A 15886-nucleotide genomic window follows, 5' to 3' on the forward strand; every position below is an offset into this window, starting at 1 on the left:
AGGGCTAATTGCAAGGGTGGAAGGAAGGGTGCAAATGGCTGTGGAGACTCGGGGAGCAGCTGAGGTCGGCAAACAGGGGGAAATCGTTGGCCTGGAACGTGGCAGTTTGTTCGGGCACTCCAGTTTAAAGAATCTGGAGCTAATAAGGCGATGCGAATCGGGCACTGAAGGGATTGGGGGGGGGAGGCGTCGGGACGCTCGAGGAAGGGGCAGTCGGCGCGAGGTGAGAGAAAGGTCGAAAAAAAAGTCGCGCCCGGCTCGAATCCGTAAGTGGACGGGAGAATCGAGCGTATCGAATCGATTATCTCTGATCGTCCTGGCGCGAAGGCGCCTATCGACGCGACGCAATCCTCTCGAAATGAGCCATTGTTGCCGCCTTGTGTGGGATTCCACCCGCTCGTTCTCCATTGACCTCCGAGTGGGCACCAAGTGGTACCCGGAGCTCGACCTGGCGGTTGGTGCTGATTCCCTGGACCAGGTCCCGGGGATGATCAGATCGGCGCGACACATTAGCCTCGGAGCGTCCGAGGTAGAGATGCTGGAAAGTAGAAGACAGATAAGAGGAAGTGAAGATTCCCGAAGATTTCAAAGTTGTCTCCGATGAGAGTCTCGTTAAGTCCTGGACCGAGAGCGAAGTCGTATCCCAAGGGTGTTGACCCTTGCTCTTCGTTCCACTAATGTGGTACACGGTTGAATATCGGTATCGCATACTAAGTGACCCATCCGATAGTAATTGGACCTCATTAGGGCAACAACGGGCAATAGTTTACCTCCGTCCATTTCCTGGAGACCGAGGCAGATAACGCGTTTTAGGTAAATTAGACTCAAGAGCGCCGACCGCTACACTCCGAAACCATAAATATCCTCGCGAGTGGACTTTTCTCTCTCTCTCTCTCTCTCTCTCTCTCTCTCTCTCTCTCAAACGCGAGCACACGCACTTTTACAGATAGTCATACGAACCACGATACAGCCGTGTGTACTTTCCCCTCACAACCCCCGGACAGCCATATTCCCCTGTTCCCTCCCTTCTCCTTCGTGCACCCGTTTCATCCTCTCCCTCATACTCCACTCAGTCCTCTTGTTCTTCTTTTGCTTCTTCTTCTTCGTCTTCTTCTTCTTCCATCGTTCCACGATGCCGCGATGATGTTCCCATCCATACACATGTCCCCGACGTATACACGGCGTCTCCGAAATACGCGTCGTCCCCCGCCGTAGCGTCTCCTACGTTCAATCCGTTAGCCTCGGCTACTTCGTTAGGATGCATTTAATCATCCATACTCGGTCACCCGGTATATAAGAGCCCCCCCCACCCCCGTGTAAGGGTCCTCGTTACCCGACCTATCGCACCGATAAAATCGCCGTCGCGACGACGGCGTCTCCTTTGCTGCTTGGGGATCCTAGGAAGATGCTCGATTCAGGTTAGTCTCCTGGTACCGCGGGCAACAGTCACACTTGCTCAGTGCTACCGCAGCAACATGAGACCAGCTGATAAGGTACATCGCGAGACTCGAAGACGCTCTCACGTCGTTTCGATATTATCGGCAGACGGTTCGCCGAGTAACGGCCTTTTCCTATCGCAACAGTTAAAAGCCGCTCTGCGCCCGGAAAGAATTAAAAGCATTCGACTTCACATTTACTTGCGTCCGCACCTAATCTCGTGCTCAGGTATCCCAGCGTGTGTCTCTTACCTATCTAGAGTCTCCATTGTGATCGAGACCAGGCGGACTATGGTACTTCCTTCCCACGTACTCTCCCGATATCCGCGGATGCTTTTAAGAGTGTAGCGCGCGGCCTCCACTATAGGCGTCACTGGCACGATCCACTTGCAGTGGATGATGCTGGGCTACAGTGATGAGATTAGGATACGCATCTAGTCGGACAGTCCGAAGTTTTTTTTTTTTTTTTTTTTCGCGATCTTGAGAGTCTCGGTCTCACACGTGGCACTAGGAGCAATTAGAACTACATTCGGAAATATTTTAAACAATTTAACGGGCGACACGTTAATTAGCATACTAACGACTAGCTCGAGCTCTTCGCGTATCGTTAGGAGGAGCACTTCTTCTTCTTCTTCTTCTTCTTCTTCTTCTTCTGGAGCACGGGTTCCTCCGTTCTCTCTCTCTCTCTCTCTCTCTCTCTCTCTCTCTCTCTCTCTCTCCGCTACACGTTGAGGTTGTATTATTTTAGGATTCTGAATGGGCGTCCAGGCACACGGAGGGGCTGGAGGGAGGGGGGACGAAGAATCTTATTCCTTTTTTGGGAAGTTACGGGGACGACCCGCTTACAGACTGAAATTTACGGAAGGCTGAAAAATCTGGGAAAGTGCGAGAGAGAGAGAGAGAGAGGAGGCGCGCGGGGGCGGATGGACGCGCGACGAAACCAGTCTGGATTGGTCTCGGTCGAATTCCAGAAAGGCGCAGCGAAAGCTTCGCACTCCTCGGAATTCGAAGGTCGCCCGATGAAAACAGGGCCACAGGATGTGCGAGGCGCTTGCGCGTATGAATACATGCATGCACGTCGCTTCCTTTTCTCTCTTTTCCTTTTGATTCCTCACCATCTCCCGGGCTGCCGGTATATCAGCATTCTGGCTGGATGCACCAATTTGCAAGGCAGCCGACGGCCTTTCGCGGTCGCCCGTTCAGGACGAGGATTCGGGTCGCGGGCGCGCGCGCTTATCATGCAAATCCTTGCTGCATTGTTTTCCCGTAGCGTCAATGGAAGCAATTATGCTCGGGTCGTCATTGTGAAAATTCCGGGCCGCGCCCGGGCACGTCGTCCAAAAGCGAGGGCGTGATTCAGAAAACGTGTTATTCATTCGATGGCTGTACGACAATGCGAACCGTCGACGTCGACGTCGTGACGCCGAACGAAAGGACAAAGCGAAGACGCCGATTTGGTATTCCTCGGCCCGGACAATGAGTCTTCTTATCCTCCCTAACCCAGAATTCGAATCGCTTCCGGTGCTGCTGGGATCGCGAAACGCACTTAACCGAGAAAACTCGCGGTTTCCGCTCTTACGGCACACCGATCCAACCTGCCGTAGGTGCGCATCCGTTTCTACGTGGATTCTCCCCTCGAGGATTCCTGCCGAGCGTGACTTACCAGAATCACTTAAGTCGCGCGTGCTGACCAGATGGAAGCCTTAAAAAAAAAAAAAAATTCAGGAAGTCATTCCAAGTTGGTTCTACTTTTAATCAAGCGATAGTCAAGCCTTGGCTGGACGCGTAGGCTGGACGGAGATTACACGAGGCCAGGAAATCTACTGTTACGTTGGCTCTTAAACGTACGCATATTTCCAAGTACCTACGCAACCCGTAAATAACTCTCGAAATATCCTGACTCTCCTCGAGTCCCAGTGGACTAAGAGCGTCATAAACTCGATTATGGAGCCAATCTCCCAGTGATATCTCTGCCGGCTGAATTAGCTCGCTCGTAAAGAAACATTAGGTACCGAGGCACGTGTTAACATAGGCCAAGAATCTGAGGATCTCGAGGGTGCGCGAGGATGCTGGGGATGCCGAGGACTCAGCGACCAGGGACTAGGAGCAAGTTCAGCCGCGAGTCTCTTGGTCGCGTCGCGCATGCGCGTCAGATCGGGCCCCCGCTCGATCGGAAAACCATGGGCGAGTTTCTATGGGATCGCGAAATGACCCAGTGGACGGCCGAGCGTAGGAACGTCGCGCGATAAATCTTCGAGACGACAGACAGAATGCCACGAGTGTTCCAGGCGACGGCGGTAAGAGGTGACGACACGAGGCGAATTGTGAACGCGCCTCGAGAACACTCGGAAAGGATGGTCTACTCCGCTTGGAAATCTACCTTTATGGGATAACTCGTGGGATATAAAATGTGAGCCAGGGAGGAAACCGCGGGAATCGCGTCGTCACCATAAGCGAGCGATTTACGACACTCTGTCGTACCGATCGCCGATTCGTAGGGAAGCTTTAACGTGGTCTGGTCTACGTGGCCCCGAGTCTTGGCTTTACGAGTTAACGACAACACGACAGGTTTACGAGCCAATAAATCGGGATCTATGAAAAGATCTATCGATCGTACAATATTATTATTTCCGCCACCAACGAATTCGCCCAGCCAGGCCCCGTCCTCTGCTGGACACGTTTATTCAGAGTGGCGGCGAGCCAAGTGCTTTGAGCGCGATTCTTGTTCAGGATGTAACGGTAGACTCCACTCCCTTTGAACGCACGTACCACGATTAACCGGGAGTTCCTCATTAGACTAAAACCAAAGTTAAAGACACTGGAGACGCTAAAGCGACTCCTAATAGGATAATAGCAGGAAGGCCGTATCGCTCGTAGATCCTCGCTGGCTCCTGCTTGCCGATCTTGAGTGAAACCGTTCACGTAGGAGCCCCAGTTCACGCCCAATGAGTTATTGCCACAACCGAACGAGGCACTCTGCCCTTGGAGATGGCGTTTAGCATTCAGCGCTGTCGTTCTACGCAACGCTAATGACCTCACGTCCCATCCGTAGCCGAACGATCTTTTAAGAACGATCGCACGCGCCTCTTTTGCAACGATTGACAAACCTAACCGAGGTTCGCATTCGGTGCACTCGAATGGCACCGCGGACCGGCGCAGCCGTGGCGGCCGCCTCGCAAATCAGGGCTATCGGCAGTCGCGGCCATTCTTCGTCCCTATGAGCTTCCTATGACCGTTCGGCCTCCCGGTACCGAAACTAATTGAGCAAAAGTGCTCTCGAGCCTTGTTGGGACGTCGCCGGAAGTGAAGATGCGCTCAGCCGGACTCGACAAGAGACCCTCTAATAACGTAGCTTTCACTCGACAAGAGAATTCTACTGTCTACGAGACTGTGGTAAAACCGATCGTGCGTACCAAGATCGGTACGACAAGTTCCTGATTGGACATCGGCGAGGATCGTAAAGAAACGAGATCATTTTTTTTATTGAGCAAAAGAGCGAATGCGGTAACAGGAGAAATGTCAGTCAGTCCTTGTAAGAAAAAAAAAGAAAAAAAAAAAAAAAAAAAAAAAAAAAAAAAAAAAAAAAAAAAAAAAAAAAAAAAAATCGAAAGAAAATAGAAGGAACGGAGTATTCATCCGATAGGCACAATGGCTGAGCATGCATCAGCCTCTCTGGGTCCGTTCGTCGATCGTAGGATCGTTGGCTGGATCGGTTGGTCCGCTGGACGGATATATGGAGGACGCGCAAGACGGAACGACAGTCCAGTGCGCGACGTTCAGAGTCCAAGTGCCGAGTCCGGTCCAGAAGGAGAGAGACAGAACCAGAGCCATTTTCCATCGGCGTCGCCCGGAGCAATCGAGAAACTAATGCAAGCAAATAGCTACGAAGACAAATCCTTCGCGGCCATATTGGTACTTGGTAAAAATTCTGACGTACGATCTTGCCGCTCCCGTGTCTTTACCATAACCGCCACAGTTGGGCCAACTCGAGCGGCTCGCGGAGGCGCCTCTTTATTCCCTATTCGGACCTCCTTCTCGTCCTCCTCCATCCGATATCGCGTCCTCCTTATTCACCTCCACCAAGTCATCCTTCCTTCGACTCCTTTTGCGAGAACCGCGCGCGATGCCTTCTTGCGCTGCACGGTAGCTGCACCAGCAACGGCAGCCACAACTCGGCCACTCACTCTTATCTCAGCGTCCTCGGAATCATTGAGTCGTCCCGAAGACCTCTTCCGGGAAGACCACCTCCTTTACCTCTTTCGCATTAATTCATCCGCTCGCCCACGTGGACACGTGCGCGCGCGTGAACTTTTGAAATTTCCGTGTAAGCGAAAACAAGAGTGCTCTGGGAACGAGGATCATTGGGCATGCTGGACACACGTCGCCAAGGTCTCCGGTGGGTGACATCAGAGACGACACTCTGGGAAGCAGCGCTCCACCTGGGACCCGTGTTCCAGTTGCGCGATCTTGGGCCACTGCCAAAAAAAGTGGATCCACCTCCGCGTCGATTATATCGCGTACAGTCACGAGCCCTGGTTCGCAAGTATTCCTTTGCCGAGTCATCCTCGGGCAAACCGGAGCGAATCATCCGTCGGCATTTGTTCCAGGGAGGCCCGGATGACGGTAGAGATCCAGTTCGGGTGGGCGTCCAGTCACGCCCGGGGAATGCTACGAGGAAGGAAATGCTCTGGAGCAGCATCGGACGAAGGCGGATGATGCTCCTGGCTTCCGAGAAGAGTAACGTTGATTGGGTCAAGCGAGAGGGAGAGAGAGGGGGGGATTGTAAAAGATCGGAGGTGATCGGAGAGGAGGTCGGGAGAGTCAGAGGTCGTGAGGAGAGGAGACGTGAAAACAAAAAATAAAATGAAAAGAGAGTTTCCTCAGAGAGCATTGATGTGCTAATGTCATGCGCGCGAGGTGTTAATGAGTCCCTCGAAACAGTTCGTAGAAATCAATGGAGCTCCTGCTCGAGACTTCTCCTTTTTTTCTATTGATACGAGCACGACCGACTGAAGGAGGCGGCAGAATGATGGCGAAGACAAAAACGTAGTTAGCTAATACGATATAACGAGTGGATGAAACGGACGTCGCAATATCAGGTTCCCACAGAGTATCGCTAGTGGTCCAAGCAGGAAGGCAACCCGAGGCCCGCAATTAGACGATTTGATCAGTGCTGCCAAGCTAAAGTTCCCGCTCGAGGATTCGGAGGTGACGGGTCACCCGAGAGACGTGTGACACGAGACCATCGGACCATGAGACCACGAGGCCCCCTGATCGACCAGACAGCAGACACGAGGACTGGCACACCGACTCCTCGCGGGCTCTCCTCCGTCGCGAAGAGCTGGACAGGCCATTTCACATTCCCACGTCCTTAATATAGATTGTTGATACGCGTCCGAGAGAGAGAGAGAGAGAGAGAGAGAGAGAGAGAGCCGGAGAAATGCCCGAGACGAAGAGCCAGCTAGAAGTTCGCGCTCGAGAGAGATGGTAGCCATGGAAGAGAGCAGCGAGAGAGAGAGAGAAGGAGAGAGAGGAATGGGTGAAATGGACCGACTCTCGATACATTGGCCGGGAGTCAGCGTTGGTGGGAGAGAGACGGAGGGAGGGATGGTCGCGTGGGTGGGACAGAGAGAGGAGTATCCGACGGGCACAGGTGCCCGAGCGACTATACATCGACTCTAGGATGACTCTTGGCCGACTCTACGCAAACTCTTGTGTATCCGGAGTCTGTATACTCCATCCTCTATTATCACTCCACTTACTCCACTCGCTCTATAGTCAATGCGCGGATACGAGACTGCGGATTCCGTTCGATTATAGTGGACAACCATAACGGCTGTTATGCTTGTAACCATTGTGTCTGCTGTTTTGGACCTCATGGACCATCGGGGAATCCGATTTCAATGTGGATCCAAATATCTGATATTAACCGGCGATATAAAGGATCGTCGTTCCTACTTTTCTTTTTCTTTTTCTTTTTCTTTTTTACGGGTCTATAATTAGTGCCTACCTGTAGCGAAGTTACTCGTAGCAGTTGCACGGGCAAAAAGTAAAGATCTATCGAGCGAGCGAGTGAGCCCCCGGTGTACGATATCGCTCGGTCCCGGTACGCGTTCAAAGAGAAAGGTCGCGGCACGTCGCTCGCTTCTTATTACTTTCACGGAAGCGAAGCCAATTTTATAAGTACCGGACAATCGGGTCGAAGCATCCTTTCGTAGGGACTCGCGTGGTCCTCGCGCTTATACTTGGATTCTCGGATGCGGATTCCGATACGCATATACATTCGGAGCGAGAGAAAAGAGTCCCCGAGGGAGAAGCAATCGAAGACACCGGGAGCGTGTTTACAACGACTTCTGCTTTAGAAATCCTCGCTCGATTCCCATCACGTGCGGGAAAATGTCGTGCGCGCCGTTTTTTCCCAGGAAATTGTCGCAGCTCGAGTGATCGACTTACCGACCGTCATGCCGATGACATTCCATTCCCGTGAAACCGAACAACTATTGACCGTCCATTCTCTCCCTCGGGAACCCTCCGCCACGTGGTCGCCTCTCCTCGGGGATTCCCCGAGTTCCTTCCTTCCTCCCGACCTGCCTCCTCGTACTCGCCTCCACCCGATCGACCTGCACTCGCCCATTGGCCGATCGCCGTACGAGTTGGGCGCGTTGTCGCCAGAGGGACAAAGATTTTCCGGCTCGTTTTATGGCGTTACAAATCGGTCCAGGATTCCGGGCGTGCCGACTGATTTGAGATAATCCGAGCAGCGTCCCTCGGATCGACGGATTTGTCGCAGACACCCCTAAATGGCGCGTAAAGCTCGTTTATAGCTTGGAGCGTTTCCACTGGACCTGTTCACGTTTCAAGTATTCCCGCTGGCATCAGGAATTGTATTTCAGAAAGAAACTTGGAAAACGTACAAGGCGCGCGTTACGCAACGCGGTGGATCCTTGGGTCGTGACGTCTTTCGGCTCGGAGGGACGAATGACGACTGGACCTTCGTGGATAAGATGACGATCGAGCAGACGATGGACGCCTCTTAGGCGGAAGTGACGTAGCCACCGAGTCTCACGTCTTCCGAGCAATGGCGGCGCCTTAGCCTCTTTCACGTAGCCACAGTGACAGCCACGGATCATCTGGCGTACGAGCGCCATTACAACCCCGCTCGACTAAGATCTTAGATCGCTACCAGAAGATTGCGAGGCGCAGCTTCACGCTGATGTATAGGCCTATGGAAGCACGTATCAATCCGTACATCTCTACACGTGTATTTGATAGGCCTGCAAAGTCGAGTACCTGTACGGCAGCTGTTATCTCTCCCCGACCCCTCCCGGCCCGAAGCATCGGAATCGCGAAGGAAACAAACGTTATTCTCAATTCGTGACTGTCCCGTTACTCGGACCTTCGGAATTTGACCCGTTACTCTCGCCTACGCGTCTCGCCTCCACGTCGAGCGATCCCAGTCTGGTCTTCTGGTCAGAGATCATCCTCGAGAGCATCGCTTCCCCGTGTATACATTATACCAGTGACAATCTGCTATTTCCATAAAAGTCATCGACGGGTTCTCCTTAATGGACGACGGATTATCGAAAGTCTCCACGAGGGCTCGTCGATGCTGGTGCCGGCGCTGATAGCGTTGGCCGTATCGGCAGTATCGTTGGGATCGGTAGTACCCGTACGAGGGCCGTAGGGGGGAGAGGGAGGGAGGGAAGAAGGAGGCAGGAGACGGAGGATCGTAAATTAGTGCGCGATGACCGCGCTCGCGCGGGGCCCTCGAGGCGGCTTTTCGAGAAGAGTTTTATCGTCGAGCGAGACAAGCGTTTAACTTTACGAGCGAGCACGATGTTGCCGAGAAGCCTAGAGAGACGTGGGCATGCTAATTCTCGTGACGCGCGTAACATTAAAGTCCAAAGCCTAATCCGGCGGAGAGGTGCGTGAACGCGCGTCCGAGTACGTCAGAGCGTCGGTGCATGTGAACGTCTCTGCGCGCCGGTGCGTCGACGTACGGACACTTAGCTCCGCTCTGTAGTGGGCTGCCGGACTCTTGATTAGGTCCAGCGGTGGACTCGATTAATTTACTTGACTCGCTAGGATCGCTTTACGAACGCAGCTGACTGACTCGGGCGACTTGCCGTTATAGAATTCTCACCGTAGGACTCCCCTCCCAGTGACCTTTTCTCACAGCCGACCTAACGGGGCGTTTCCCTACTCTCTGTTGCAGTCATTCTTCGGCAGAACGTACAACAACCTGGGGAGCATCTCCGAGTGCAAGAACGGCGGGGTCTGCGTGATCAACAAGAAGAATCGGACGGCGTGCAAGGCGTGCCGCCTGCGCAAGTGCCTGATGGTGGGAATGTCCAAGTCAGGATCGAGATACGGGCGAAGATCGAATTGGTTCAAGATCCACTGCCTGCTTCAGGAACAGACGAATAGCGGCCAAGCCGCGGGAGCACCCGGGTCTGCCTACAATCCTGGACTGTTTCCTGGATTCTTGACGCCCCAGGCTGCGCAGTCGCAGCCTGGCGCGTTCGTAAAGGACGGCAAGGACCGGGCGTCGCCCAGCCAGGAGGACCTGGCCCTCCAGTCTCACTTGCTCCACGTGGCGATGCTCAAGCAGGAACGCGAACGCGGCAACAAGTCGCCGCACCCTGACGACGTGGCCCTGCAGAATCAGCTGAGGCTCCTGGCCTGGCAGAAGAGGGCCAGTCAGCAGCCACCTGGAACTCCACCGCGCGAGACCACACCTCCACCGCCGGCTTCCTACTGCTACAAGCACCCCGCCTCGACGTCACCCAGGTTCCCCGTGAACTTCGTCCAGAAGGAGCTGCCCTCGAGTCCGCCGGAAGTCTTCCGGCCGTTCCTTCCGGGCTACAAGAGGACTGCCGATACCCCGAGCGACAGTGGCGCCTCCTCCGTCGACGGCGACCACGACGAGTCCAGGAGCAATTCCGCCCTGAGCTACTTCAAGATAAGCGCCTCCCCCCCACTCTCCGAACGAGAATTCCCTCCCAGGAAGATCAACGCGACGGTCACGCTGACCACAGGGTATCATCCTCATCAGATGATCTATCCACCGCCAGGACTGGTCACCCCGGCAGCCTCTCAGCATTCGCCGCGGGGTGGCGATCTGCTTCTGGTGAGTCCGAGTCCCGGTGGCCTCGCGGTGGAGCAGGACGAGCCGATCGACCTGAGCGTCCGCTCCAGCAGAAGTTCCCCACGTCCGAGCCAGTCGGCCGAGGAGAACAATCCGGGAGCGGAGGAGGAGAGCGACGCCCCGGCCAAGGAGGAAGCCACCACCAAGAGCAAACCCCTGGATTTGACCCTGGGAGTTAAGAGGCCGGCAGAGCTCCCCCTCTCCCTCTAGGAAACATTTGACATGTGACCCTGGGAGGGTGTCGAGATTTACGAGAAAGACTAACGGCGCGCACGAGAGCCTCTTCGGGTCTGGTCGATCGGAAGCGGAAGGTCGACTGCACCGAGGAACCGTGTCTTCCCGCGTGTAACGAACAGCCGGAAGCGCGCGCTTTCGAAACGAGCGGCAGGATCCAGCAGCAAATCGAGCAGAGCTCGTTGCACTTGTCACGGGACCGGAAGTGGATCCCTTGAGGGGAATTAGGCCAGTCGCAAAAGCCCCAATCACGAAAATGTGTTCAATCTGTACATATCGCCACTGACTCGCGAAGCCAATTAATTTATTCTCATAGTAGCTAGAGGAAAGATCGTTATTATTATAATTACGATCACTGGTGTTATGTATGTCTACATATATACATATAGTATATACATACGGATTAGTATTTCTGTATAGCTTTTTGTATATACGTAAACGTATGTATGTGAACCAACGTACGTATAGATGCGCAGATAAACATGTGTGTATATATTATATATTTACGAGTATAGTCGCGGATACACCGGCCAGTAGTTGGAGTGCCTTAATATATACCTACAACGTTCGGATCGAGCGCCTAGGATATCAAGAGATTTAATGTAACCGTTAGCAGCGGCGTGAGGACGCGGCATAACGTACGTGTACGCAGTTAAGCCATCTAGGTATATAGCTAGTTAAGCGCGAATGCACTCGGATTTCTGATTTGTGACCTGACGTGACGGTAGGCCAGTAAAGTCTTACGGACATATCATTTTTTTTTTTTTTTTCAAATAATTTTCGAACGTCCACGAAGAAAAGAAAAGAAAAACAGAAAGGAAAAAAAAATAGCAAAGAGGTAAAACACTAAATAGCTCACAAATCAATTACACAAGCATCGTCTTTCCTTCTGCTTGGTGGAAGTTTACCCCTTCTTCTCAGCTAATAAGAGATCGATTTTTATTATTTTTTTTTTATCGCATCATTCACTCTCCCCCTTTCCTCGTTTATCACTCTTCTTGTTATCCCTATCTCTTTCTCACTTCCCACGTTCACATTCCTCCCCCCACCCCCGACATTCCCCATTCCACGCGTTCTCTGTAAATAGTAGTAGTAAGTAAGCGGTGACGAAAGAGCGGCCAGTACCTAGGTGTATCGACGAAATAAATATTTTTCTTTAATGGAAAAAAAAAAAAATTTCTCCAATTTCTCTATTCCCCAACGTTCATCCACTCCGATACGCAGGTCAGGCACGAGGTCGATAAAGGAGGAGGGAAGCGTCGCGACGCCCACCGACACCGCATGCATCCAACAGTCCAGGCTGGCGGCGCATGTTCGAGGGACGCCGACATGCGGACGCGCCGACTCGGCATCGCGAACGGCAACGCAAATCACCGGTATAAATTGCATCGGGAAACACCTCGCTTAAATCGAGGAACCCGACTCGTACCGAACTACCGGTACGCGCAGCCTTGAAAGCTCGAGGCTTTATGCGCCTGCTTGATACGGCAGCGGCAGCAGCAGGCGCATCGACTGCATCGACTGCATCGCTACCGCCAGCAATCGCCATTAATCAATTGCACCAGGAAACGAGCCGTTGCAAAATCTTGGAGTTTACGGATGTGCCGGACGGGATCGTGCCTTCCGACCTTGCCAATAAGACTCGAGACTGCTAGTTTAAAGGCAGACAGGCAATGCGCTACCGTCGCAGCTATACGTGAAGTCCAATGAGACCCAAAGGCGCGTCTTCCATGGTTGCCACAGTGCTCCTTCGTTATTTCGCACTTTGATTTATCATTATTTTACGATTATATGATATCTCTCTGATATCTGATAACTGGTACTAGGTGGTAGCTACACCGACTCTCCGCCGTGGCTCCTATAGGAGAGGCAATGCGTCACCGAGACTGGTTACACCACCTCGCAATAAGCAATCGCTTAAACCCGTCATGACTCTATGCATGAGTTAGGCAACATGACTGGAAGACAGAGAACCGGCAAGATTGAGACCGAGAGACATGGCGCACAAAGCGCCGCGCACTGACTTCTGGTTCTGGCTCTTGCGAAGTAATGTTAACAGCCGATTATCAAGGTGCAGACTCAGAATCCTGAACCCTTGGATCGTCCTACCGAGGAGACACGGTGGGTAATGCAGATTTACAGGCGTCTAGTATCCATTGGTGTTTATAGATTTCTTTACCTTTCAAATATCATTAAGTAGCCCTCGCGACGCGCCGAGCTGTATATTGATATACCTCTGGCTAACAGTACTCGGCGACATTTTTCTCTCGTCCTTTGCTTATAAATCGGTATCCATGTGCTCCGCTGGCATCTTCACTGCCACCAGGCACTAGCAAGTAGCGGCAGTATCGAGTCTGATAAAAAGTGAACATTATGCGAACCAGGATGTCAACAGGTCTCCTGGGATTCTCTCGGGACAGGCCAGCTACTGTCGAGCCGCTTACTTGCTTCGGACGCGAGAAGAATAAGAAGCGGCGCCATAAATTTGCAGGATACCCATACGCGCAACTGCGCATGCGCATTAGGAGGAGGGTGGTTGGCCTGCGCGCAATCCACCTCGAGGATTCGAAACTTTTGGGGGATCGTTTTCAGATATTTTTAACGAGACCGAATCAGCGGGGTTGAGTTTAAGACGAGTTAAACTTATGAGAAAGCGGGATGAGGTTAACGAGGCTACAAGCTCCGATCTCCAGCATCTTCTTCCCAAGAGATCGAAAGCGGCCCAATTAGAGAAGACCGGCCTAACAATGAGCGAAGCTGCCCGCATAATCAGCAATTTGTATTGCTGGGAGTACTATCCGGGAAGACTGTAAGTACGCGAATACGGAGGAGAAAGGGAGAGAACAGGAAGGCAGGGGAGGAGCGGGAACATTTTGCGGAACAACTTTTGTTCGTATGAGCCAGAGGGAGCCACCGGAGACGGGAGGTAGGGATCTCCGATTAAGCTATGCAATCGCCAATTATCGGCAATTTGATCCGGTTATAACTCAATTTAAAGTAATTGGGCCGCGTTCGATCGGAACGAGACGCGTTCCGACGTAAACCGTATTGGGATCGGCAACCTGCTGGATGGACGGCATCAGAGCGTTATGGGACGCCTTATGGGAGCGTACGGGACGTACGGATCGGCGTCGTTTAACGCCACGACGCCAAACGGTCCCTCCTCGCCTGAGACAGGAACGGAGCCGTTAAACCGTAAATTGCTGTTCGATAATCCGAAGAGCGATCTGCCGATCTCACTTGCGCGCATGCGCGTAGGATCCAGGAGTGCGATCGTGAGGGGGATGATCGAGTCGGATGAATGATTCGAGAATAAAATCCAGTCGGTAGTGGCAGCGATGAATGGCGTGTCATATTTCAGTGGCTGATAGATGGCCGAGTCTATAGGCTCCTCTAGGCTCCTCTAGGCTCCTCTAGGCTCCTCCGGGAGACAGGATCGGATTGGCCGATCGCCGAGGAAGGAGCGACGCCGATCTCTCCTCTTCATTTGGTTTCGTAATTGAGAAAGATCGGACGTCGTTTCGCCGGCGTCCGAGTCGCTTGGCCAGCAGGGATCATTATGTCAACGGCCGTTTCGCACCCGTTGACAAATTTGACAAGATACATCATCAATCGCTCGTAATGGGCACTAATAAATGCAGAGATCGGGTCATTAGGCGCAACGATCGTTTCACCGATCGCCGATCCTCCGTGGCGAGCGGCGAGAATTGCCTTTTTGATTACCCCGGTTCTCACGGAAATCGGTTGACTTTCTTATTCTACGCCTCGACCGATCGCTTCCTCGGGTTATTAACGCTCCGACGTCTTCACCGAATTAATGTATCGCCGATGACTTTCGTCGTCGCGACGTTCCGAGATAATCGGACCTATCGAAAGAATTAAATCGATCAAAAAAAAAGAAAAAGAAAAAAAAATGGAAAGTCCAAAAAAAGGCTATATCAACAAAAATTAAAATAACAGAGCTGTCGTAGAAGAGCATCGGACGACTGGGAGTCGGATGATCGGTAACTATCTCGAAAAGTCCCCGGGGCCTCGAATCGAAGCTATCGTGGTTCTACGGGTTCGGTTCGATGGTTGCACGGTTGTAAGACCACCAAAAAATAGCATTCCGATTCCCATGGCCGAGCGTGGTTTACGCGTGGCCCGGGTTCAACCGTTCGCAATTATCCAATTCCCGGTTCGTGCCTTGCTCTCAGCTACGGCCATTATATCTGTCCGGCATAGAGAGGCGTATATAGAGGTGCCCGGGCACCAGCACGTTATAATATTGCGCGCCACGGTGAGACTGCTAGATCGCAAGACGCATCGTATCGAGAGTCTCGAGTCCACCTTTCAGCCAGAAGACCATGGGGAAGCAGCCATGGCGAGGCGACGGCGAACCTAACCGAAGGCGCGATCATCCTCCGCGAGAAGAAACGAGTAACGGAATAATGGGCTATCCATATATTCTGGATCATTTGGCCCCGAAATCATTAAGCGCACGCATGCCTTCCAGTCGAGACGTCTTCATTATCCTGCACTTTCGGGGACTCCTTTTACTTTTCGATTAAGCAACCCAACGCGAACGGGCTCTTCTTCGGTCCTCCCGATCCGTTCGGTAATTACCGAGTCTACGCGCAGCCACCGGACCACCATTCGACACTTGTAGATCTCGCGTCCTATGGACACTCTAAATACAATTTACTCGAACGCTCGGTAACACTTTCCTCGACTTCAATAAAGATCGTTAACGATTACATATCCTTTGCGAGAGTATTAAACGTATCTCCCTCCCTCTCCCCCCTCTCCCCCCTCTCTCTCTCTCTCGCTCGCGGACGATACGATTGAATATTTTCCAGGTTCAAGAGTCGTTTCTAGCCGTCACTAGGCGCGAAGCAATTTTCCTGAAACCCCATTAACCCTTCGGAGATGGACGGTGGAGGAGCCTTCGAGAGGCAACTGTATGCGCGTATGGCTACACGTATCCTCTGTGCACGAGTGTACAATACGTATGTAAAGAATGACAGAGAGCTTTGCGAAGGTGTAGGTGAGGAGTAGGAGTAGGAGGAGGTGGAGGAGGTGGCGATGG

The 15886-nt window shown here is 52.6% G+C and overlaps 2 protein-coding genes across 2 annotated transcripts in view; one reads left to right on the plus strand and one right to left on the minus strand.

Moving 5' to 3' along the window:
* Window positions 1–11631, plus strand: part of LOC107264387 (protein embryonic gonad) — an 18784-nt gene extending 7153 nt beyond the window's left edge. Inside the window, exon 3 of the mRNA XM_015732597.2 lies at window positions 9652–11631. Coding sequence (XP_015588083.1) covers window positions 9652–10794 — 1143 coding nt within the window. The 3' untranslated portion in view covers window positions 10795–11631. The remainder of the gene's footprint in view (window positions 1–9651) is intronic.
* Window positions 1–15886, minus strand: part of LOC112493811 — a 111368-nt gene that overhangs the window by 4296 nt on the left and 91186 nt on the right. The window lies entirely within an intron of this gene.

Source organism: Cephus cinctus, unplaced genomic scaffold, assembly GCF_000341935.2.
Source record: "Cephus cinctus unplaced genomic scaffold, Ccin1 Ccin1_scaffold0168, whole genome shotgun sequence".
In the NCBI taxonomy this organism is placed as follows: domain Eukaryota; kingdom Metazoa; phylum Arthropoda; class Insecta; order Hymenoptera; family Cephidae; genus Cephus; species Cephus cinctus.